The 25,132-nt window shown below is 34.5% G+C and overlaps 1 protein-coding gene across 2 annotated transcripts in view; it reads left to right on the top strand.

Moving 5' to 3' along the window:
- LOC126968716 (proton-associated sugar transporter A) overlaps positions 1 to 24,760 on the top strand; it is a 28,731-nt gene extending 3,971 nt beyond the window's left edge. Inside the window, exons 3-9 of one of the 2 annotated variants that reach the window (XM_050813816.1) lie at positions 852 to 1,091; positions 4,754 to 4,855; positions 7,519 to 7,751; positions 8,523 to 8,735; positions 11,094 to 11,224; positions 17,517 to 17,691; positions 21,509 to 24,760. In XM_050813816.1, coding sequence (XP_050669773.1) covers positions 852 to 1,091; positions 4,754 to 4,855; positions 7,519 to 7,751; positions 8,523 to 8,735; positions 11,094 to 11,224; positions 17,517 to 17,691; positions 21,509 to 21,727 — 1,313 coding nt within the window. In that variant the 3' untranslated portion in view covers positions 21,728 to 24,760. Of the gene's footprint in view, positions 1 to 851; positions 1,092 to 1,769; positions 1,818 to 4,753; positions 4,856 to 7,518; positions 7,752 to 8,522; positions 8,736 to 11,093; positions 11,225 to 17,516; positions 17,692 to 21,508 lie in introns of those variants that run through there. The other variant, XM_050813825.1, reaches the window with a different exon arrangement.
- Positions 24,761 to 25,132: the final 372 nt, after the last annotated feature.

The following is a 25,132-nucleotide window of genomic DNA, read 5'->3' as shown; positions in this document are numbered from 1 at the left end:
ACAGCCATTGTAAAAGGCATAAAAGGCATTTATTTTCTCAAAATTGATTCCTGTAGAATTCTTTTTGATGTCATTTCGGTAATCGAGTATATTCGCTCTGAGAGAGAAAAAGCGACGCAAGAAACTGTTCTAGCATTCTTTTATTTTGCGATCTTTTAATCAAAATATACAATACTGTACTGTCATTGCTATTGCTATAAAATAATCATTATCTAGTCCCAGGCTGTCGGATCACTTAGATATTCAGCTGTCGAGTGGTAGGATTTACGACGGAGCCATTTTTAATAAAACATTTAAATTTATTTATAGATAATGCCTGAACAGTGCCTGGGACTTTATTATAAAAGTATATACATTTACCCTTAAAGCTATTATGTATCTTATGAAGTCTACTAGAATTAGTAACAGGCAATCCCTTATGTCTAGTGTTATAAGTTTTAAGTAAATTTATCTGTATGTGTGTGTTTTTTTCGGAACTAAAAGTAGATTATAAGGGCTTCGAGGGTTGCTCTTGAAATAAAGGAATTCAAATTGAAAATTACACTTTGATCTCTGTATTTGTTGGGCTTAGTTAGTTTTTTTTTATAAAACAATATCAGAATATTGCTTAGACATAAATTTTTCACACAGATCACTCTTGGTATATTTTTTACAATACATATACATTAGTATACTATTTATTGCACATTTGGTATAAAATGCATTTCATCCATTCAAGTTTTCTTGGATGGGTGAAGATCGCTTCCTATCCGTATTTTTGACTAGTAGAATACCTTATTTTAATGTAGTTAGCAATCCAAATGTATATGAGTGTGAGGGATAGCTTCGTACTAATAGCTTTGACATTACAGGCCTCATTCTTGTACCAAATGGAGAGGATTTGGGATACATGTTTGGAGATTTACCACCCATGAATCGGACAATGGTCCCACCATCTCTGGGTCCCAGGAGTGCAGCTTTGGACAAACCAGGAAGCAACAAGCATCCATGGGGAGTGTTGTTTACAGTTTTAGGAACAATCTTGCTGGATTTTGACGCTGACGCGTGCCAGAGTCCTGCCAGAGCATATCTTCTTGATGTTACAGTACCAGGTAAGATAGAACAATGATACAGAGTACTTAGGGTTAAGGCACCATTGTGGTACCCATAATCTAGCTGGTATCCGGTGCAAAATAGCCTCTGATAATGTCCAAGATTAACAGCAATGAAGTCCAGAAGTATATTAAAATAAAATTCTGGATAGCCTTCCCACATTTAGAGGCCATATATATTAGGTAAATCATTGTGAGATTGTGGAAAATTATCTTGGCGGTACCGTTATCACTATGTTGTCAATGATTGATCATGTTAGGCGAGCTCTAAAATAAGCCATTTTCCGCTAGAAATATATTTCACGTAAAGGTTAATGTCAAGAAAGATAAGATTAAGGGCTGCTATGAGATACTATATATATATTGACGAGTACCTTGGACAAACAATCCAGTATCCAGTAGGTATAATTTTGCGGAAGAGGAGTGATGACTTACGGTACGAAGACGTGGTCGCAAACTATGGGCCTGATGAGAAAGCTCATTGTCGCTCAGAGGGTAACGGAAAGGACTATTACTTTAGTGTGCGTGACAAGCTACGTCTAAACACTCGCGATTTTTATGTCCCTTTGTGTGAGTGTGCGTGCGTTGCTCAAAATAGAGATGAACTGTCAACTTCAATTTTTTTGACGTTTTCATGGCTGTCACAGTATATCTACATGTATAAATGATCTAAGATATAAATATAATATACCGAGTGGGCTGGCTGAAAAAAGCTGACAAGACTATGTGTAATTAATTAAAAATCAATAATATTCTTTTTATACATTGCACTCATTCGTTTAATAACTCACTAATATTATCAAACCAATAATAAATTGACTATTTCTAATCGATCACAACGATTGAGTATTACATTATTGGTAGGTATAAAAACTAGTAAGCCAAAACTAGTAATATCTTAATTATAATAAATACCTCATCTGTGTAAATTAATTTTATTTGTAAACAAAACAAATCTTTTTATTATATTTACAATACTATGATTACAATAAATTAAAAGTATCGTTACGGGAAAGTGTACCAAGAATACTGGTAGTATTTCCGCGTCGGATAGCAGCAGCTATTTCGGTCAACGGATCAGCCTATCCGTTGACCGAAATAGCTTCCAGCGCTTGGGTTTTCAATAGCCCTATTGTGCCTCGTAGATAGTACTTTGTACATTCTCCGCGCCTCTGGCGACCACCGGCCAAGTGTCTTGACGCCAAACGGCACAAAGATGTGACACTCACTGGACCCGACTTGTCTAAACATATGTAATAAATAAATGTAAATGTAAGTTTGTTTGTTATGCTCTCACGCCTATACCAGCAAACCGATTTTATTAAAATTTAGTACAGAGATAGACTAGAGCTTGATAAAGGACGTAGGCTTTTAGACATTAGACAAAAAAATAAATAGAGGGGTTGAAATAGGAGATGGCAGTTTGTATGGAAATTCGTCACTATCGAAGATAAAACCATGAAACTTTGTATTTAGGCTATTGATAAGAGATAACTTATAAACATATGTTCAAGCATTTTTGAATCTTTTGACCTACATGGGGATGAAAATGAAATAGACGATTAAATTTACCAGGGAAATACTATTACAGGGTCTAAAAACTGTCCACAATGGTAAGGGATATGCGCTGTATATGCAGAGCGCTGCGCTGCCAGCATCGGAAAGAGAATTTTGTGTGTGTATTATTTGTAAAGTATCTTAAAAGATAAAAAAAATGCCCAAAGTAACTATTCAACGCGGATGAAGTTGCGGGTAGAAGCAAGTAATTTTTTAAATAAGAATCAGCCGAATAAACAGAAATCATAAACTGATATTGCGTCGCTTAAGTACTTTAATAATTATATAGATGCTCCCATTTTAGATCATTTTCTATATTGACGAGTATTATATTATGTCTGTCTAAATAGACAGTAATAGACCAAATGGTCTACGGCTAATCTACCTCTTCAAATGTGTTAGGATTTATCTGACGGTGAAGGGGCATATTTTTTTATGACAATAAGGGACAAGACGAGTAGGACGTCCAGATGATCGTAATTGATACGCCCTTTATATTACAATGCAGTGTCGCTCAGTATTCCTGAAAAACCCAAATATTCTGAGTGGCACTGCAATTGCGCTCGTCATCTTGGGGCATAAGATGTTAAGTGCCATTTGCCCAGAATTTTCAGACCGAAGCACAATAATGCTTACACAATACTGCTTCACGGCAGAAAAAGGCGCCGTTGTGGTCCATAATCTGGATTCTAGACGGCATCCTTTGCAAAGAAGCCGTGGTAAATGCCCTCAGTCACCTCTTTCGAGACAATATGGCCTGGGACTTCCCTGGAAAATCTTTTTATGCCCCGGGGAAGAACAGGGCATTTCCCTAATATTCTGAGTGGCACTGCAATTGCGCTCGTCACCTTGAGGCATAAGATGTTAAGTCCCATTTGCCCAGAATTTTCAGACCAAAGCACAATAATGCTTACACAATACTGCTTCACGGCAGAAAAAGGCACCGTTGTGGTCCATGATCTGGATTCTAGACGGCATCCTGTGCAAAAAAGCTACTGGTAAATGCCCTAAGTCACCTCTTTCGACACAATATAGCCTGGAACTTCCCTGGGAAATCTTTTTATGCCCCGGGAAAGAACAGGGCAAATCCTTAAATTAATCCTGGAACAGTTCCCTAAAAGTGGACTGTAGTAACATTATTATATAACTGAAATACAAAGATCCTTTCATGTGACTACTTTAAAGAGAATGCCTTATTATCTTTCATTATACTCAAATGTATAAACAACGTATCCTTAACCCCATTTGTTAGATATGGCCATTTATAATTATATATTTTATCGTGACGTGTTCGCATGTGACTGTATTCTAATTTCAGCCCAAAAACAACTTGACCGTGATTGATTTATCTCGGCGTTATTTACATTGGAATTTCCCGCTTTATTGGTTTAGATAAGTTTTGTTGTAAAATAGCTTTGTATTTCAATTTTGTCAGTCAAACAATTACCTAATTCAGAGTTTATGAGTCGCTAGTTTCCTTATGTTATCTGGTAGTGTTTTGTCAGTATTTGATATCATTTGTCTAATGATTATTTTAGTTATTATTTTTTATTCAATACATATAAAATTGCATGATGGTCAGAGATCACGTCTGCCTACCACATTTGCTATATCTATTTCTTTAAATCCAACGAGGGTAAAGGCCAGTATACAGCTTAGATAAATGTATAAATTTTAATATCTCTAAGTCTTCCAAATAATGGTACATGAAATGTGCTTAGTTTTTTTTGACAAGTGCCAATCAATTCACAAATTTTCTATAATTTCCGAAATTATTTCTGGTTCCCTATAAATACAATATCTGTCAACAAAATAACTATGTTTATGAGTATTTCTCAAGTGCGTACTGATATCTTGTCAACACATTGTAGGTGATTCTGTACGTGTTTTCATCGTATACAAGCACTATTAAATGAGATACAACCACAATCTATTTTATCACAGATTTAATTTTATATTTCATGCTCCCTTAAAGTTGCCCTTCATCAATGAACTCTGTATATATTATTAAGTTACCAAATATGTCTTGTTCTTGATTAGGTTTACTAAGTAAAGATAACTTTTCCATTAAAACCTTTAAGTGGTTATTTGTATTTTAATTGCAGAGGACCACGCTAGAGGGCTCAGTACGTTTACTATTATGGCAGGCTTGGGAGGTTTCATGGGATACGCACTTGGTGGAATCAACTGGGATAATACAAGCTTAGGTAACCTACTACCCTACTTAGAATGACCCTTATTTTACTATGTTTAAGCAATGTTAGAAAATTTTACGCAAAGATATCTATAAAATTATCTTTTAAGCTCAGATAATGGATATTCTATTGATATGTCTGGCCGTTCACGCCGATCACACAAAAATTTATAAGGGCTTTCGAAATGGTATGCCACCAGAGTCTGCTAGACATCAGCTGGACCCAGAATGCTAAGAATATAGAAGTACTCCAGCACGTCGGCAGAAATCGTCAAATGAAAAGAAAGAAGAAAAGTGGCATATCAGTCATGTTTTACGACATGAAACTACAATGCTCCTCTGCGCATCGACAAATATCCTCTCATTGGTAGTCCTACTTCTCGTGAAACAAAACAGGATGAAGTTTTAATCAATTTTTTATTTTTAAGTGATCTCTGTACTTCCAAACCTACACCACATGCAATCCTGCATTGTCCATAAATTTTGGTACAAATGAAATTTATATATTTAATCCCAGAAGTGAGGGAGATGGTATAAAATTAACAAGTTGATTCGATTTGAAAGAGTTACCTCTAAAGTCAATTTCTATTTATGCTACTATTGAGGTTGAGGAGGCCATCAACTGAAAGTAGATCCTGTAGATGAAACCACAACCTGAGAGTTGAACAAAGACATATTATTAAGATTTATGAACTTTACGTCACTCGAACGGTTGGCTCAGTGAAAGAGCGCTCGCACGGAATGCAAGAGGTCACGGGTTCGAGTCCCACATCGTTCATAAACTTTGTTTTTAAAATATTAATTTGTGTAAATTAATCCCAAAAGTGAGAGTGATCACTTTAATAAATAAAAAAATGGTTTTAAGCACACTGATCCTTTAAAACCGTGAAACAAAATAGTACATCTTCGTTCTATCATCATGAATTGTACGGTATCTGTTTCGTACAGTGCTGAATCACTCGTCTCTTTCCAAACAACGCGTAACCGATGAGTGCGAGTAAACAAGACGATGAGATCATCGAACAAACTCCGCCATCTTACTGAAACCTTCAATGAAAAGTTTTCTAGCCTAGACACGCTACAAACTAGGATATCAACCTCACCGTCTGGATATGTGGCGATCTTCCGCTGCGGTTTCCAAGGAAATTTCTTCTACGCACAATCAAACCATGGGGATAGACAGTGGTTCCGCTGGTCTTCCAGGAGAATGTCGACTTCGCGACGTATCCTCTTTTGTCTAAATAAGAAAAAATCAAATATAAATAATATAAAATTTAAAACTCGGTAAATTCTACAAACGCCCGCTGTGCGATAAACTTGAGGATGAGGATATCAAGCTCACCACCTGGATATGTGGCGTTCTTTCACTGCGGTTTCGAAGGAAGTTTCTGCTACGCACAACCAAACGATGGGGAAAGACAGTGGTGCCGCTAGTATATCAGGAGAATGTGGTTCTTTTCTCTTACCATGAAAAAATCAAATACATATAATATAAAATTTAAAACTGTGTCAGTAAGAAGTTGCTCAGATTGATAGCAACAGCGGAATTCCACCGGACGTGACGTCAAAATGCGAAAGTCTAACCGTATCATGTTGACGTTTGACATTCTACAAACACCCGCTATGCGAGAAACTTATTGCCTCGCACAGCCCAATATAACTTTGTGGAATCAATTGCCAGCAGCAGTTTTCCCGAACACAATCAGCTTAGGGATCTTTAAGCTTAGAGCATACTTCTAACTTAAAGACCGGCAACGAATCACTGGTCCCGTGGTGTTTTAGATGTCCACGGGTGATTGCCTTACCACTTCCTACCACGTGAGCCTCTTATCCGTTTGTCCACTCTCATATAATATAAGTAAAGAAAATATTCTTGCTACAACATTTTTAATTGATCACCACCTACAACCTCCTTTTGGCTTTTCAGAAGAGTGTACGATTTTTGAGGTAACATTTGAAATACCACCTAAAGAAGCTCATTCCATACATAAGTTGTACGTTGAAAAAAGATCTCCTTTCCTAGAAAATCGTATTGTACAGGAACACTACACATCCAGATGGTGGGGTTGATATCCAAATTTGTGGCCTATTGTGCTTAGTTGGAAGTCGGCGGCAGAAATCAGGTCAAACAGCTCTTCGGGACACTCCGCGTGATAAATATGGTAGAAGACACACAATAAAGCGACGTCTCTACGCAACCCCAAGTGACCTCGTCGTTCACAGAGAACTAGATCGCGACAGTCAAAACAGCGCGTTGCATGCGGTCAAATAGATCCAAGATGATACGAGGGTGCACCTGACCAGCGATGAGAGCAATACTGTGTAAATGTAAATGTAAATTGGCAATCACTAATTTCCACTATTCCGATACTAGGCGAGGCATTAAGGGAAGTGTTGTCGAAGAACGGTGATACGACAAATAGTTTTTCTTTATCAAACATGGATTTTTTCAAAACTGATTCAAAAGTCTCCGAGCAGTAATCGGCTTACTATTTATTCTGCAATGAAGTCAGAAGCCTGACAATAAAGCCATATTTTAAATAAGACCGTTATAGTTTGTAATATTTAAATAAAGATAATGAATGGCTGGCAGAACAGTGGCTGGGACCTTATTATAATTTTTTTATACATTTTTCCTATCACTAAAAAGGGGCGTTAAATTGAATAACTTTTCAGGTGATTTCTTTGGCGGCCACGTAAGAGCAGTGTTCTCCCTCATCACAATAATATTTATTGTCTGTGTGTCAGCAACGATTACCAGTTTCAAAGAAATACCTCTGTATGAACTGCATCAGTACGAAGAGTTCAGAAAGAGCACAGAACAGCCAGTGCAGATGGTTGATGAGGGACAGGGGGAGACCGATGGGTTCAGGAAGGATACAGCGGGGTACGGTGCTTTGGAACAAGAGGTATGTATGTACTTGTTTCAAGTAATTTTGATTTGATTTGATTTCATGAAGTGGTTGGGCAAACGTTTAGAGAAATTATTCCCTTGCATAATCGGAGTTCTTAATTGTATCTAAATCACATCCTCCAATGACGGAGAAGCGGAGTATCCTCAGGACACAAGCGGGGTAGATCCTCTGCCTGGAGTTTGAGGGCTTTGAGGTCGCCCTCACTGTGGCAATGGCCTCACACTCCAGAAGGATGAGCTTAGGATCTTCGTAGGCTTTTTGGCAAAATCTGCATAGTCTGTGTTCACTGGGGCATATTTTTGCTAAGTGACCTTTAAGTTTGTAAAAAGGAAACCTTTGAGGGTTCGTAAAAAAGGGCACCATAGAGATATTAATGGGCTTATGAGACTTGACACCTTGTCTCAGAGTGACGAATGAGATTGCGATGTCACGCCTCTCAGAATATCGGATTTTTTAAGAATTCTGAGTGGTAGGGCGTATCACTTAATTTCGTCGAGGCAGAAGTAATATCGACAAGGCTAACCAGTTTATCACTAGGTATTTATTCATGATAAGCTCAACTAGTTGCCCATAGACTGATATAAGAAACTTGTTTGACCTAGTCTGTACCGGTTTATCCTATCGCCTAAGGGATGAAGTGATTTGGCCTAGGAAAGACCAGTTTGTCCTTAAATCTGGTTTGGCTGGTAACATATGATATAAAAAACGGTCTCACATATCTTGAAGTGTCACATAACAGAATACCTAAACGACTTTCTATTGCAGGAGTTGCAGTCACAGCCTAATGGATTACCAATGCCAGAAGTTGGCCATGGGCAGCCTCTCACTTTGGGACACTACCTGAGATCTATCGTGGTGATGCCCATCTCTCTCCGTATCGTTTGTCTGACAAACCTATTCTGCTGGATGGCTCACGTCTGCTACTCTTTGTACTTCACGGATTTCGTGGGAGAATCTGTCTTTGGAGGTGACCCAGCTGTAAGTAATTATACCTTATTCCATAAATAAACTTTTTAACTGTAAATTAACTATTTCTATACAAAGTAGGATTTTAAATAAGTTGTAAATCGCAAAAAGGTAGCAGAAAACGTGAAAAACAAGGTGTTTTTAGACAGGTTTTGTGGTGAAAATATAGCATTTGGTGCTATAATCAATACGTTATCCTGTAACACGTACCTTTAAGTCTTATTTGCCAATCCTTGCTGTTGCTTATATTTAACACTCTAGTGCTATTTTCAACTATCATTTTTCTGTCACTCACTCAGACTCCACCTTTATAATTAATTCATCTAATTCTTATTCTATTCCACCTAAAGTTTGTGATTAACGGGCGTAAGTAACTCAGCCTCTTTTTACTAACATTTCACATTCAAGTATCGTGGTTAAATTAATTTAAACTGCATTACCTTTTAAGCACATTTTTTTTTTAATTTATTAATCATTGTCAACACATGTATTCTATAAATTTTCTGGGAACCCATTTGAGAATCACATATTTATTTATGGATTAGGAGGATAGCTGCAGTATTAACGAACTAGGCATTTAGGCACCTTCAAGCTATACCATCAGAATAATTTCCCATCACAAAGGCTGGCAACGAATTTCTTGATTAAGTTAGGCTATTGAGAGCCCATCCATGGTTAGCCTGCAGACTAGTCATATAGTAGAGTAAAGTAAAAATAAGCAATTATTCATGACACAACATAACAAAACTAATACATAATAAAACTAATAACAAAATCAAAAAATATAAATATGATGTCATGAAAAAGACACCCACTCAGCAGTTTTGGAATTGTTATTGGGTTCACCACAACTCCAACACCAATTTTCAGTGGGTACCAGTACCAGTTGACCTGTTGATAGCAGTCCTAGAAAACAAGATTCCTTTTGTCATAGAAAAAAAAATCGTTATTAGAGTTTAAAAAAAATCTTTTATTTTACTAAATAGAAAATATTTTTATTTACTGATTATTTTTCTTTATACCTCTACAAGAGGGTTCAATTTTTTTACACATATAAACGAATGGATGGTAGTTTTTGACGTTCCATAAGTGATTTATAATTTTTGTATTGAATAAAAATATCTGAATTTACACTTAAGATCTGTTGGATCTCAATGCAGAATCGGCTAAGCCTTCAATAATAAGTGAGTTAGTATAAACAGCTAGATACCAAGAATTATTATGAGGTTCGGATTACCGATTACGTAGCCTACGGTTATATGACTTCATGGCTGTAAAGATTTTAAAAGATGATGCGGAATTATAGTCATGAGTAAAATTAACATCTTTTGCCTTAATATGAGTTAAAATGAAAGACAAACTAAAACGAAGGAAACGTTTGGAGGTGTTAGTATCTAAATTAATCATAATGCAATGAATATACTACTCTATTAAAAAAGTACCGAAAAAAGATCAATTCTACACAGAATCTTAGTAATTAAACCATAATTTATAGCCTTCAAAGTATACCCCAAGAATAATCCATTCATAAAACCACCGGAAGGGAGTTTCGATCTTAAAATTCAATTTTAGAAGAATAGATGTAAATAGAGATTTATATGTATCCTTATTTATATGTACATTACATTTTTCTTTTATTTATCATATTACATATACCGATATAAAACTAGATCAACTTAGCATCTAAAAAAACCACAAAGGTTAACAACTAATGCTAATAACACTTAATAATACTTCACAACTTATGCTATAAATTAAATGAACAACAGTGAAAATATTTTAAAAGACAAAAAACGAATAAATTTAACTTATACATATGACTTAGCAGGTTCAAATTCTCTTAGCTGCTATAATTTTTGTAATAGATAATCTTTTATTGTGTAATTAATGTTTTTAGTATTTAAATTTTGCCGCTCAATGAAGGGCAGCTCATTTAGCAAGCGAGGTATTAGATATTTATTTTATACATTTAACATTATTTATAACATTTATCATTGCTGTTTAATGTTTGATATTTAAATAAGATATAATAAAAAATGATATAAGATATATTAATATATTCAAAGCACTATGTAAGCTACGTTGCTGCATTTACTCAAGTTATTTAAAATATTCTTGTTCAGCATTGTACATTTGTTCAGTACATTTATTCAGTTCAGATTTGGATTCGGACGGTGATAGTGGGCTCACCACTAAGGAGAAAAGTGTGCGTACATTGTCTATATAAGCACACTTTTGCCGTTCCGCTTTCAGACTGCGAATGATATGTCCCTATATGCGTATAGACCGTTATTGATATAGGTAGAATATTGCAGAAGAAATAACTAGCAAATACACATATCAAATACATTGCTCCTTAAATATTTTCAGGCGCCAATTGGTAGCGAAAAAAGAATAAACTACGAATCAGGAGTCCGCTTTGGGTGTTGGGGAATGGCTATGTACTCGTTGTCCTGTGCATGCTATTCTACAATAATTGAAAAACTGATAAGGAAACATGGGTAAGTAACCGAATACAATTGATGTTTTTTTTATTGAAAATAAGTGACGAGACATGCAAGAAGTTCAGCTGATAGTAATACGCCCTCCCATTACACTGCAGTCACCTTGAGACATAGGATGTTAAGTCTCATTTGCCTAATAATTTCACTAGCTACGGCGCCTTTCAGACCCTTCACGGCAGAAATAGGCGCCGTTGTGCTACCCATAATCTAGCCGGCATACTGTGCAAAGGAGCCTGCCACAATTGATGTACATACCACAGCCTACACCATCACTATTCAAATTCAAATTCAAAATAGGATTTATAATCACTTATTGAACGTCAAAATCTACCACCCATTCAAAAGAGATTGATAACAAAGATTGTCTTAATATTTTTTCTTTAGAAATTTAAGATATCTATTCTCAAGTTATAATAGGGGCTCCTTCATAAGTTTTGGTATTCAAATTACCAATTAAATACCAGACAATAATATCAGACTCATTGTGCAGAAATTTAAGAAATAAAAGAAAGGTAAAGTTTTAGCAGATTATATAGAACGTAATATTTGAGCGAAGCGAGGTAAATTAATTATAATAATTGAATCAAGTCGAAAGTCAAAATTATGTCTCGACAATACCTTAGAAAATTTCGAAAGCTTTCTATGAGTTCAAAAATTCTTAAAATCGGTCAAGTAATGGCCGAGAAACAATTTGACACAGAAATCAATTGGAGTCACCCGGTGGGAGCTCCGCTCAGCTTCGCTGAATTAAGTAGGCTAAGTTTTTATATAATTTAATATCCATCTTTTAAATCATATAAAAAGAGAAGAGGAGATGGAAGGTTCTTATCAGTTGTTCTCTCCATATAAAAAGCCCCTTTACGAACTGATGTATCTTCATGAGGTTCGCCAAGATTTGTTTCAATATGCTGTATTATTATCACTTCCTATGATAAACAATTGTAATTCTATTATATTCTATCCGTCATTCTTAATAAGATTTCACTTGTTTTACGAATCGTACATTAATCGGGCATTGGATTTCCGTCTTGCTTAAACTAAAAACTACAATTATAATAAAAAACCGGCCAAGTGAGAGTTGAGAGTTTTAATAATAGTGGTAATATTCAAATATACTTTATAGGTATACGGTTTACGAGATACAGTCTGGTAACAAACGGACAGACAGACAGATGGACGGATAACGGTAATATTGTTCCGTTTTTAGCCTTTGGGTACGGCACCCTAAAAATCATTCGTAGCTGAAACATATTGGCTGCATATTTTCTTACAGGCGTTAAATTTACTCTAGTGAGTGACGTGTATTAATCTACAACAAATGTTTAATTCCTTCATTGTAAAAGTCATATTCAACTTTGGCAAACTGGGCACGGGCGTCTGGTATATAAAAATAAGTGTTAAGGTCAGACACTTAAATTTTAGCCAACGTAAAGTCATATTCAACTGGGACAAACTGGGCACGGGCGTCTCTTATATAAAAATAAGTGTTAAGGTCAGACACTTAAATTTTAGCCAACGTAAAGTCATATTCAACTGGGGCAAACTGGGCACGGGCGTCTCGTACATAAAAATAAGTGTTAAGGTCAGACACTTAAATTTTAGCCAACGTAAAGTCATATTCAACTGGGGCCAACTGGGCACGGGCGTCTCGTATATAAAAATAAGTGTTAAGGTTAGACACTTAAATTTTAGCCAACGTAAAGTCATATTCAACTGGGGAAAACTGGGCATGGGCGTCTCGTATATAAAAATAAGTGTTAAAGTCAGACACTTAAATTTTAGCCAACGTAAAGTCATATTCAACTGGGGCAAACTGGGCACGGGCGTCTCGTATATAAAAATAAGTGTTAAGGTCAGACACTTAAATTTTAGCCAACGTAAAGTCATATTCAACTGGGGCAAACTGGGCACGGGCGTCTCGTATATAAAAATAAGTGTTAAGGTCAGACACTTAAATTTTAGCCAACGTAATATACGTTGGCTAAAGTTAACTTTCAAATTACGAAATAGTTTTTTCGGTCATTAACGGTCATCAATATTATAACCTATAGTCTATGAATAGCGTCCTAAAAATATATACTCACAATCAATGACGTTCTATTTCTATAGAAATTAAGGACATATCATTCGCTGCTTTTTTTTTTAAATTAAAATACGGGACGAGACAAGCAGGACGTTAAACTGATGGTAATTGATATGCCATGCCCATTACAATGTAGTGCCACGATTTACGAAAAACCCAAAAATTTTGAGCGGCACTTCATTTGCGCTTGTCACCTTGAGACATAAGATGTTAAGTCTCATTTGCCCAGTAATTTCACTAGCAACGGTGCCCTTCAGACCGAAACACAGTAATGTTTACACATTACTGCTTCACGGCGGCAATAGGCGCCGTTGTGCAAAGGAGCCTCCCACTGGTCTGTGTCAGACTGATAAACGGACGGCAAAAGTGTGATTAAAGACAATGTAAGCACACTTTTCACCTTAGTCGTGTGTCAACTATCACTGTCCGAATCAAATTCTAAATTCAACACACGTAATCTAAACTGAATGAATGTTTAACATTGCACCTTATTAACAAATAATATTTAAAACACCTGGATTAAATGCGGCAATGTATAGATATAACAGTCGAAGCTTACTATGTTGTAATTTGTGGCATGTTCCATATTTCGGCATTGTCTACATGTATAGAGTGTCATTGTTAAAAATGCAAACCAGAGAGAGAATTGAAACACTACGTTCAATGCAAACTGTTTGTTCAACCAACGGAGGTGAGCGGACGTGCTGTACTAAAGATGTGTCAAATGAATTAAAAAAGTTTTTGTGGTAAAGGTTACTGTACGTTATATGACTTTCTTAATGACACCACAGATTTTGAATGGGGTAAGCGCCCTCAGGCTAATAAATAATAAAATTATCAACACACTTGCTCGTATAGTGCGCCTAATAAATCGTTTTTAGGGCCATAAACCGAACTATAACACACACATGCATAATAATATTACACTATTGAATAATATAATTATCCCTAGAAAGTAAAGTTAGTACCTAACTGCATATTATATGAGAGTAAACAGAACATATTCAATTTAACTGGTTAATACAGGTTGATTTTGAACAACAAAGAGGCTATATGCCGCTGAAAATCCATTTGCATTGCATCGGAATAAATAAATGTGTCCCCAATTAAGACGAAAATACATTTATTACTATCATTTTTTTGTTAATTCACAATAATTTGTTATAAAATATATATATATACATTTTATCACTAAAATTATAATTTTGAAGTATATATTGTGATCAATCACCCTACATTTGGCGAGTGCAAAAAAAACTTGCCCGCAATTTCCCATAATTTTCATATTTTATTTGTTTCGCATTTGTTGCTGTTTGGTTTGTTTTTTCCTCGCAAATGTGTTGAAAAAGTGTGTATGAAACTCATAAGTATCTTACTAGACACTCAGCTGATTTACGCCCTCGCCTACAGCTTGGGCTGCAACCCACGGCCTGGTGTATAATGATCAATTTTGCCCACATTCGACCAGGCATTTCATAATATACTATTATTGTACCATATAACATTATAAAGACATTTTATTTACAAAAAAGGAACCCCGCTGAGTTTCTTGCGCCCGTTCTTCTCAGGTCTGATTCATACTTTTCGAGTGTGGTAGTTTTTGTCATTCAATAAGTGATTTTAAATCCTATTTTGAATAAAAATATTTAAATTTTAACTATTTAGATCGGCTTTCGAGATTTATTATAGCATATACTTGGACACAAGACCGTACGTCATTTCTAAATTATTTACAAAGTGCCTTTTTTATCGTAGTGTAGTTCAGATCCTCAAGGTCCATTTTATATATTGGTGTATAAAACATACTTTTACTTAATATGGGTTTTTAAGAAGTTTTTTTGTTTGCTTTTGATTAAATAAGATTTAATACTCTATTTGATTAAAATAAGTGGCCGTTGAGATACTTGTACGTTCTTCTCACGAGCTCAACTTTTTACGAATAATTTTGGTAAATTCAGTAATTTAAAAGAAATATTGAATAAAGTTTATTTAACTTTGACTTTGACTATTTAGCAATAACCATGCAATAACAGTGACAGTACAATATTGTATATTTATTTTACGATGAGGGACTCGACTCCGCGCCTCTCGGGTTCCGTCCGAGGGGTCCTACTTACAGAGCCAACCGCTCGATTAACGCATCGACCGAGATCTCAAATCAAATTCCTAATATGAAATTATTGAGATTGACAAGGTTATCGACTGTAATGTAGATCTTGTAGATGGAGCCACGACCTGAGAGTTGAACAAGACATACCAAAATTTTGGTCGATGCATCACTCGGACGGTTGGCTCAGTTGATAAGAGCGCTTGGACGGAAGCCGAGGGGTGCGGTTTGAGTCCCGTATTGTCCTTGAATTAAATTGGTACAAATTAAATTTGTATAGAAGTGAGGGACATAACATAAAAAAAGCAAACTGTTTACATATGTCCATAAAAAAACTTATTTAAACCATTAGTCATTGTTCATTATTTCAAAATGATGATTGACATTTCAACCCTTCAACTTGGCCTCAATATCAGTAGTAAGTCATCTCAGCCTTGACTTTCAGTTTTATAATCTGAGACGTTTTCGTATGGCTTCTAAGTTATAAATCGATACGGTTGTTCCTTGAAACGAAAGGTTACTTTGTAACTTAATATCATTAGATCACATTATACTTAAGCATTAGATAATTAAGGGTTTGAAATAAGCTGTATTTTTAACTCAATATAACTTTTAATTAAAACTCTGAGGGCAATGGAGAGAGTTATGCTCGGAGTTTCCTTGCAAGATCGAATCAGAAATGGGGAGATCCGTAGGAGAAGCAAAGTCGCTGACATAGCCTAATTGATTGTGAGATTGAAATGGCAGTGGACAGGGCACAAAGTTCGACGGATAGATGGCCGTTGGGGCAGTAAAGTTCACAAATGGCCCCCCACGGTAGGCGGCCCATACGACGGACCGATGATTTGGTCAAGATTGTCGGAATACGATGAGGGTAGCGCGTCGCGGTGCAAATTTAACTCAGACAGCGACGGCGTGGCATTCAATAGTTTTGTTTTCCTAAGATTGCTTAGCCGCCGAGTAAATCGTATGTATGTGTGCGTGCTTCAATTCGAGCGATGAAATTAATGTACTCATCAATAATATATAAATGATTTGCGGTATAATACTGGTGATTTCCAGACCTCGTAGTCCTGACTTCGTGTACTTTAATAAAATACTTCCATTTAACATGCTTATGTTACTGCGTTTTTACACTGCTCGTAAAAATAACGTAGCCATACCTCAAAAGGAAAAAAACATAACCTTCACAGGATAACTTTGCTGCCCGTCCTTCTATCTGTCAAGACTTTATCTCGAAAGCGCGTGGAGGATCGAGTTGACATAACACAGTCTTTAAAAGCTGTGAAAAAATCAAACTTCTAACTTAACTTAAAAATAAGATAATGCCGATAACACTGCCACACACATAGTCAGTGAGCTTCGTAGGACTATAAAACGTCGAGATGTGATGAAAACTCGATATTCGAATAACGGGGTACACCCAAAACATATCCGAATTTTAGATAATTTTCAATTTTCTTAAGTTAAAAATAGGATTTTTATGCAAGAAACAGCGGTCTAAATGTTGAATTGAGTTAACTGTGTCATGTATGGGTATCGTATGAAAGGACTTCATTGGCACAAGCTTAAACAGATTTTACTATATATTTTTAAGATGATTTTATGATGAAGAATGAAAAAACACCTTTTCCCTTTATTAGAAATATAAGTAGGAACGGAACTCGGTGAGCGCATCCGACTGGTACTTGTCCAGTTATTTTAGTTTGGACAGATTAACATCAAAATCACTTTGTTCAGGTCAAGGAAATGACACTTATGAATGTCAAAAGCAAGAAAATCAAAGTCACTCTTTTAAATCAACATTTATAGCTTCATCTTTTTACAAATCATTTCAGTTACAATATCATATGTAAAGTGATGCATCAAAAATACTCAAACGTCAAATACTCAACGCCTTACATGGTAACTCCAAAACGTAAATGTAAATTAATACGTAAACACAAGAGTTATTGAGAACAGTAACCAATCCACACACACCGTAAATAAATAAAGCTATTTTCCGAGCAGTTTATTAGCGATTATAAAAGATATATCTGTCATCAGGTCAGATAGTTTGAATGTATAAGAATTTAAATTTTCAATCTGTTCACTTCCAGGGCTAAAAAGGTTTACGTCGGTGGTCTCTGCACCTACAGCTGTGGTATGATGCTGCTGTGTATCCTGCGAGCACCTGCCGCCGTACTGCTCTTCAGTTGGACAGCTGGTGTCATGTACTCCACACTCTTCACAATGCCCTATCTCCTAGTTGCGCATTATCACGCTACAGGGATGGTAAGATTCAGGCGTTTATAGACCGTACTTAGACTTTGCTTAGAGTTTACTTACATAAAACTTAACTTAGGGTGATAAAAAGCGAACTTGACTTTTGCATTGGGCTGTCTTAGTTTAATTTAAGGCGCCAAATGACAGAAGTCGTTTAACCGCGTCGTCCCTTATTCTCCAATATCAAGTAAAATTCATAGAAAATGCATAAAATAGCAGATTAGTAATGATGCTTTTTATTTGATTGAATTTGATTGTCGTGTCGCGAAATTACTTTATTGCAATATTTGTGATAAATTCTGTATGTCTTTATTTCATAAACGTTTTCTTGTGAAAAAACAATTATTATTCATCAAATTTAAATATATAAACAACATTTAAAAGCATTTATTAGATTAAAAAATATGCAAATGCTTTGCTATTTTCTTATATTTTATTAAAAATCATGAATAAATAAACTAACTGTTGACAGAGCTACGTGTTGACAGCTTAATAGACTAATAATTAATTATCTGTTGTATTTTTATTTTATGATTTTAGAATGCGCCATCTTGTATCTAATTACGATAATATTTTGTAGATTAAAATGTTATAAATTAAAAACATTTACTTATACATGCTTTTTTATTTTATGTTAAAGTGTGACTGGTCTAAATTAATTCATATTAATTAACATTGTCATTTGACAATAAAGGCTATTAATTTGGCGTAAACAGCATCTATATCAATCAAATGTTCACAAATTTAACAATATAATAATTAATGAGTATGTACCAACGCTTAATTGATAGCACTTTGTAATTAAAACGCATTGTAATGAAAGAGCAATCGGCGGTGATTAATATTGCTATGTGTTTCCATTATCATTGTTTGAAATTCTCGTTCCCTAATAAGATAAAAAGAGAAAGTTGAAAATAACATCAAATAAAATCTTTTGAAAAAAAAAACTGACGGTTTTAATTTTTTGCGTCCCTCACCAAAAGAGGTTTTAATCATTTGAAAATATTATTGGCACAGTTATGAGGTGTTATTGTGCATAAAAAAGTTTATTCCAAATTCAAATTATAGAGTTAGTCGGACTTTAACAAAAATTGCAGTTAATTGCGTATCGTGGCGGGAATCGTTGATAGATCGTGTTAACTCTAAATCATTTTTAGATATTCATTGTCAGATTGCTCTATTTCCATGATATTTGTAAGTCTTGATACCATTATCTAGCGGTCTCTAAAATGGTTGATAGAACGATAACTGCGAGCAAAATTATGGCGCTACTTGATGAAGGGTGTAGTAATTTTACATGTCCCAGACGCTAAAGGTGAGTCGTTACGTCACTGTCCAGAGGACTTGGCAACGATATCAAGAGACTGATTCGGTCAGTAGAAGGGATGGATCTGGAAGAAAACCATGCACAGAAGCTCGAGATGACCGCATCCAGGTGAACCAGGCATTGAGAAATCGCAAATTTTCTTAATTTGACCTCAAAAAGACTCTAGAGGAAGTTAGAGGTTTGCAAACCTGCTAATGGACTATCAGGAGGAGGCCTCTCGCTGTCAATATATGCAGCTGCCATCCAGCCCGTGGCCCTTAATTACTCTACGAGCACAGAGTTGCTAGACTTATCTTCGCTCGAAATTGTGCGACGTGTACTCAACAGGACTGGGGTAGAGTATTATTCTCAGGTGAAGCCTAAGAAAGAATATCACTATATGATGAAGACTACTGTGAAGGCAAGTGGAACGTTTCGCAGAAGTTTGCTTTGAAGATATACCCCTTTTGGTGGAGGTTCAGTTATGTTTGGGTAATGCGATTAATGTATTGGACCGTACGAAGTTATTCTTCATAGAAAACGGCACTTTGAATGCACACCGGTATATCAGAAGTCCTAATTCCTTACGTACAAACGTATGAACAGTTCTTGGAGAAAATTTGTTTTTTATGGACGATAACGCTCGCGCTCAGTGTTCTGGTGATGTGGAAGCGTATATTCAAGAGGTAGGGACTCGTCGTTTGGATTGGTCAGCATGAAGTCTCGACTTTAACCCCATAGAGCATATTTGGGATATTCTAAAATCAAGAGTAAGATCGGTGCAGTCCGCTTCGCAAAACATCAGGAAGCTAAGGAATGAAATTGCTGCGCGGTGGGAGAATTCCAAAAGAAGCAATTAAGAATAGCATTGATCTATGCCTGGACGAATACAAGCTGTGATTTTAGCAAGACTCTCGATATTAAACTTTTACTTCTATTTTTTGGTGTGAAAAAAACTGAAGTTTTTAGCCTGCTCATTTATTTAATGAACAGATTCGCAACTAGCTGTTTAGATTCTGGGATCATTTTTCATTAATTCCATCGAAATCTCATGACGAAATTGACTCAAACAATTTCTCGCTTATTTATTTAAAGTATTATGATGATACAAGCTACTTAGAATTATGAAGTGATGTGAAGATGACAGTGAAACAGGTTATTTACCATTTTTTTTGCAAAAATGTATGTCATCCTTTGAAGTAAAAAGAAATATGTTTCTTAAAAAATCTTTAATTTAAGAACAAAACCACTGGTAAATTAAAACCTGCAGCACATATTGAGTTCAATAGGAAAGTGCCCTCGATATATGAAATTTGTCGAGTACGTTAATTCTCACGAAGTCGTTAATATTTATAACCCACAAGGTCTGGCGGCTGGATTCATCACAAAATGTACCAAATTTCATTAAAACAGTTAAGCATTTCTATGAGAGATGTATATTATAAATATACAAGAATTGCTCATTACACACTATATGATTATTGTATGTTGATATCAAAAGTCATTCCTTACATCACGTCACTGTACTGTTTTTCTTTAATATGTTATTATTTCAATTTTGTGTGATTCAAAGATTTAGTGTGGGAGTCAGACTTGTACTTGTTCGTTTACTTGTATTAAATGGGGAATGATTGAAAAGAACCCCAATTTTAGCAGCTCATCCAGAAGACCGTTTTCAATTAATTTTGTAATCTGCAGCTTAACTAGGAAATCATCATGTCCAATGCTAAATTTAGAATGCCGTAATGGTGAATTTTTTCGTTTCATAAATTTTTCGTGTTCAATACAATCGAAAGCATTTGATAAATCACAAAAGTAAGCGCATCTCGAGACTCCTTCCAGGCTTCAAATATATTACGTTTTAAGTCAACACCAGCATCGGTAGAATATTATCTTCGTAAAAGTGCTGAAGCAATTGACTTTGATGAAGATTTTATTATATTTTCTCAAGGTGAATAGTTTCATTATAGCTAATAGAGGTGCTATACACCAATCAATACCAATCCATCCAACAACTATTACTGATATGACCCAAAACTTATTTGTCTTCTAATTTTTAATAGATTTGAAAGTTGTTAGAACATCAGAGCCAAATATTATAATTATACTAATAATTAGCAAATTAAAAGATTTTTATGGCATTCAAACGCATAATCCTTAAAGAAGAGAGGGTGGGTACTGGTGATGAATTTGTTAATTGTGGTCGAAATACATTTGCTTGTATAGGTTTCGAAAATTTGTTGCAACTTTGCACAACACTTCATAAGATGTTAAGTCTTATTAGCCCAGTAACTTTACTAGATAAATTGCCCTTTAACTTCAATAACAAGTAGAGTTTGTTCACTGCTGCTACGGTAGAAAAGGTGGCGTTGCCGTACCTATCATCCGCAGAATAAAGCAACTACCGATATCTGTTTAGGAAAAGTGCCTTATTTTATCAATTTTAACTATCAAATTCAACTCGGGTGGAAACGGTAGAGGCGGCAATATTATTTTAATTAACTTGACCGAAATTCGCAGTGGGACAGTAGCGGAGGAGCAGCTAACGAGCAGCGTGGTATCGGCACCGACGTGGCTGTGGTCAGCAGTTGTGTCTTCGTTGCACAGCTCCTGGTTTCCTTCATAATGGGACTAGCGTTAAAGGTCACAGGATCTACAGCTGCAGTGACCGCTGTTGCATCTACTTTAGCTGCGGTAGCTGCTTTCACAGCAACTAAAATTACTTATTTAGATTTGTAAATTCATCATAATAAGCAAAGAAAACAAACTCTGTTCTAAGTTTGATCAAAATGATTGAAGTCTATCAAAAACGGCGTTAATCTGTTAAGGAAATTATATCATTCATTAAATATAGAACGCGCAAAAATGTTGATGAAGCTAAGACGATTCCTGGCCTGATCACTAATAATTGTCGTTTATTTTCGCAAGTTAACAGCGTTTGCTTGAAAACTTAAATGTTTTGTTTATTATCTGAATTTGAATTTGAAACTCATTAGGATATTCTAAAATAAATTTTTAAATAAGGCTTTTTGAATTTGCAAATATTACACGCGCTGTAATATGTGTGTAGAGCCATAGTTCATGATTAACAGTTAGACCAATTAGCATTTTACCATTTAGATACCTGTACATTTTTTACAGACAAGGCACAAAATATAATCCATTTTACTTGATGATTATTGATTACTACACAGTATGACTAGTACACAGTCAGTCCTAAAAGGAGATGAAGTACCTCGCTAGACTGGCAAATTACATACAAGTACCACATTAAGCAGGGAATAATATTAAACACAGCTAAAATCATCAATAATTTCATCCCTTACCATAATAGTAAACAATTTGTTTTCTCAATTTATTTTTAATATTATTTTAAAAGAGAGTGACGCGGGATTATCGTTAGGTAAAGAACCCATGAGAAGATTCGATCTGATAGATCTTCATATTAAAATTCTAACACAATGTGTTAAGAAAGAAAATCAAATATAAGAAAGACGATCTGTCTGTGCCTCTTGCCCATATTCAGCAATGATGTAGTTGTTTTTTCTATCCATTTATTTTAAGTAGATTTTAAATAATCGATAGGTTAAGACAATTCTGTACTTTATTTACGAATCATATTTATTTATACTGTGGTTAGTACCTTTAGCAATGTTACTTAGTAGTATAGCTAGATGGTAATATTTCAGTAAATTAGTTACGCATGAAATTTTTACTATAATTTATAAAAAAGATCTCATTTTTATATACTTTAGTGTAATTTTTACTACGTTGGTATATTAAATTAAGTCACAATTTCTCCTTAGTTTGTACTGTAGATTTGAGTTTAATATTGTTGTACTTAAGCAGTCTTTAAATGTATAAATGTTATAAAATTTTAAATTCTTTGTAAAGCTGTTTCTATAATTAAATCATTAGTTATATATGTAAGAAGATGTATTTCACTAATTATTTTTTAAGCTATTGCATAGCTTCTATCGCGGGCCTTGAGCGTGGAGACCAAATCCAGAATTCCGTAACGAAAATAACCTAACACCTACTTACTAGATGTATATAGATATTTCGGCACGGTCATTACAGTTGCCGCGGAACAGCGATTATCACGTATGCTTTTTGTGCAGAAGATCCCAGGTTCGAGCCTGGGTACATCTTGATTTTTTTTAATTTCTTTATTTTTTATCACGTTTTTTTAATTTTTAGTATTATGCCAAGCATTTTTATTTAGTTTCACCTGTCCCGTTGTCTGTCTGTAATCAAATCTTGCAATTTAAATTTTACCCACTTCCCGTTTGCTTTTTTAAAATTAATATTATCAAAAAAAAAATACTGCATAAATAAAATAAATAAATAATTATAATTGCATAAGTTGATAAAAAATGCTATGCAATAGCTTTACCGCGGCGGACCCGAGTGCCACATGTCTTTTTTTTTACTTATTGGGTAAATACGCCCTATGTCTAAAATTGAATCAGCATTAAGTTTGTATTATTCATACATGTACATAATATATATTATCATTAGATTAAATTAAAATTAATTAATGTATTATAGATACATAACTTTTGATAGTTTTAGGCAAACGTCTTAGCAAAGTGTATATGTGTATAAATATACGTTATATTACAAGTAAAAGTTTGATCAGACTGGTCAATAATAATTATTACTATGAATAATTATGTTCATTAAAAAAAAAATTATTAAAGTATTAAAACTCGTAGAACCTGCTGTATTTCTACATAACGGTTTGACGTAAAAGTTACATTTGCATTCATATTTATTTAGCCCAACTTAAAGGTATTTTATTTTATATACATAACACTCCCGCTGTTGCATTTTAAAATAAGCAATGTCGAAACTTTGTGTGATTGTACCATATTATTCTGTTTAATTATTATTCGAATTAACTGTATGTAACGTACGTTCTTATGAAATAAAGATAAATTTTTAGTGGAAAATATTGATATTGTTAATGAATTCGTATAATATAATATGCTTCATATAAAATATATATTTCATAGATAATGAAAATTATATTAATAATTAGATAGTGTACTTGTTATTACTGTTTTACACTGTTTTCATTAACCGGTGCATGTTCAAATAAACCTCTTATGTTTTAATTCTATAGTGTGAAATCTATCCCACTTCTGATTTCTGAAAATTATTGGGCAATATGCTATAATTAGAGATTAACTTCGTGTCGGGTTTTTTGGTACGTACGACCACAAATATGTGACTGTGACAAAGCAATTGGACAGATAATCCATCTGCTCAGAAAAAATAAATAATTTTTAAAAGATATTTTATTTCTTCCGCGATGACAACAAACTAGATTCAAGTTTACATTGTTTCCCTTCTTACATAATTATTACAAATCTTATTAGACTCATTATATTCTAGAACAAAATCAATTATTTGCATTATTATAATCCTTTGACTACTGTTCATGTCTAAAACTGTCTTAGTACCTCGGTGCCCGTTTTGGTATTTTTTTTTAATATGCTAGTACTTGTACTCCGGATTCTTCATGGTTAATGTGTGTAGTTTTTGCTTTGAACGATCCGAAATTCAATGTTTGTGAAACGGCTTAATGTATATAAAATGAACTTAGTTTAAAATGATTAAAATTGAAAATGTTGCATTTAAATTAATTAAAGGTTTAAAATGATTAAAATTGAAAATGTTGCATTTAAATTAATTAAAGGTTTAAAATGATTAAAATTGAAAATGTTGCATTTAAATTAATTAAAGGTTTAAAATGATTAAAATTGAAAATGTTGCATTTAAATTAATTAAAGGTTTAAAATGATTAAAATTGAAAATGTTGTATTTAAATTCTGCAAACCAATTTTACTACTTGCGGATTACGCTCTGCCGTGTGAAAAGCTCATCCAATTGAAGATATAAACTTTTAGTATTTTGTTTTCTTTAAATATTATATTGGCCTATTCCTCCGATCTTGACCACATCATTGGTCCATCTTATGAGGGGCCTACCAACACTGCGGCTTCCAATATAATTTGATCAACTGATTCTTCCCTACTAGTTTTTTTACATGGTGGAAGCGCCATCTAGTTAAATAAATTCGAACAAAACATCATATATTATTTTTAGCGCCAGTCGATCATATATTATTGAAAACTG

The sequence above is a fragment of the Leptidea sinapis genome, chromosome 1 (assembly GCF_905404315.1).
Source record: "Leptidea sinapis chromosome 1, ilLepSina1.1, whole genome shotgun sequence".
Taxonomy (NCBI): domain Eukaryota; kingdom Metazoa; phylum Arthropoda; class Insecta; order Lepidoptera; family Pieridae; genus Leptidea; species Leptidea sinapis.
Note: the sequence above shows the minus strand (reverse complement) of the source record. Positions and strands in the feature narration are given on the sequence as shown.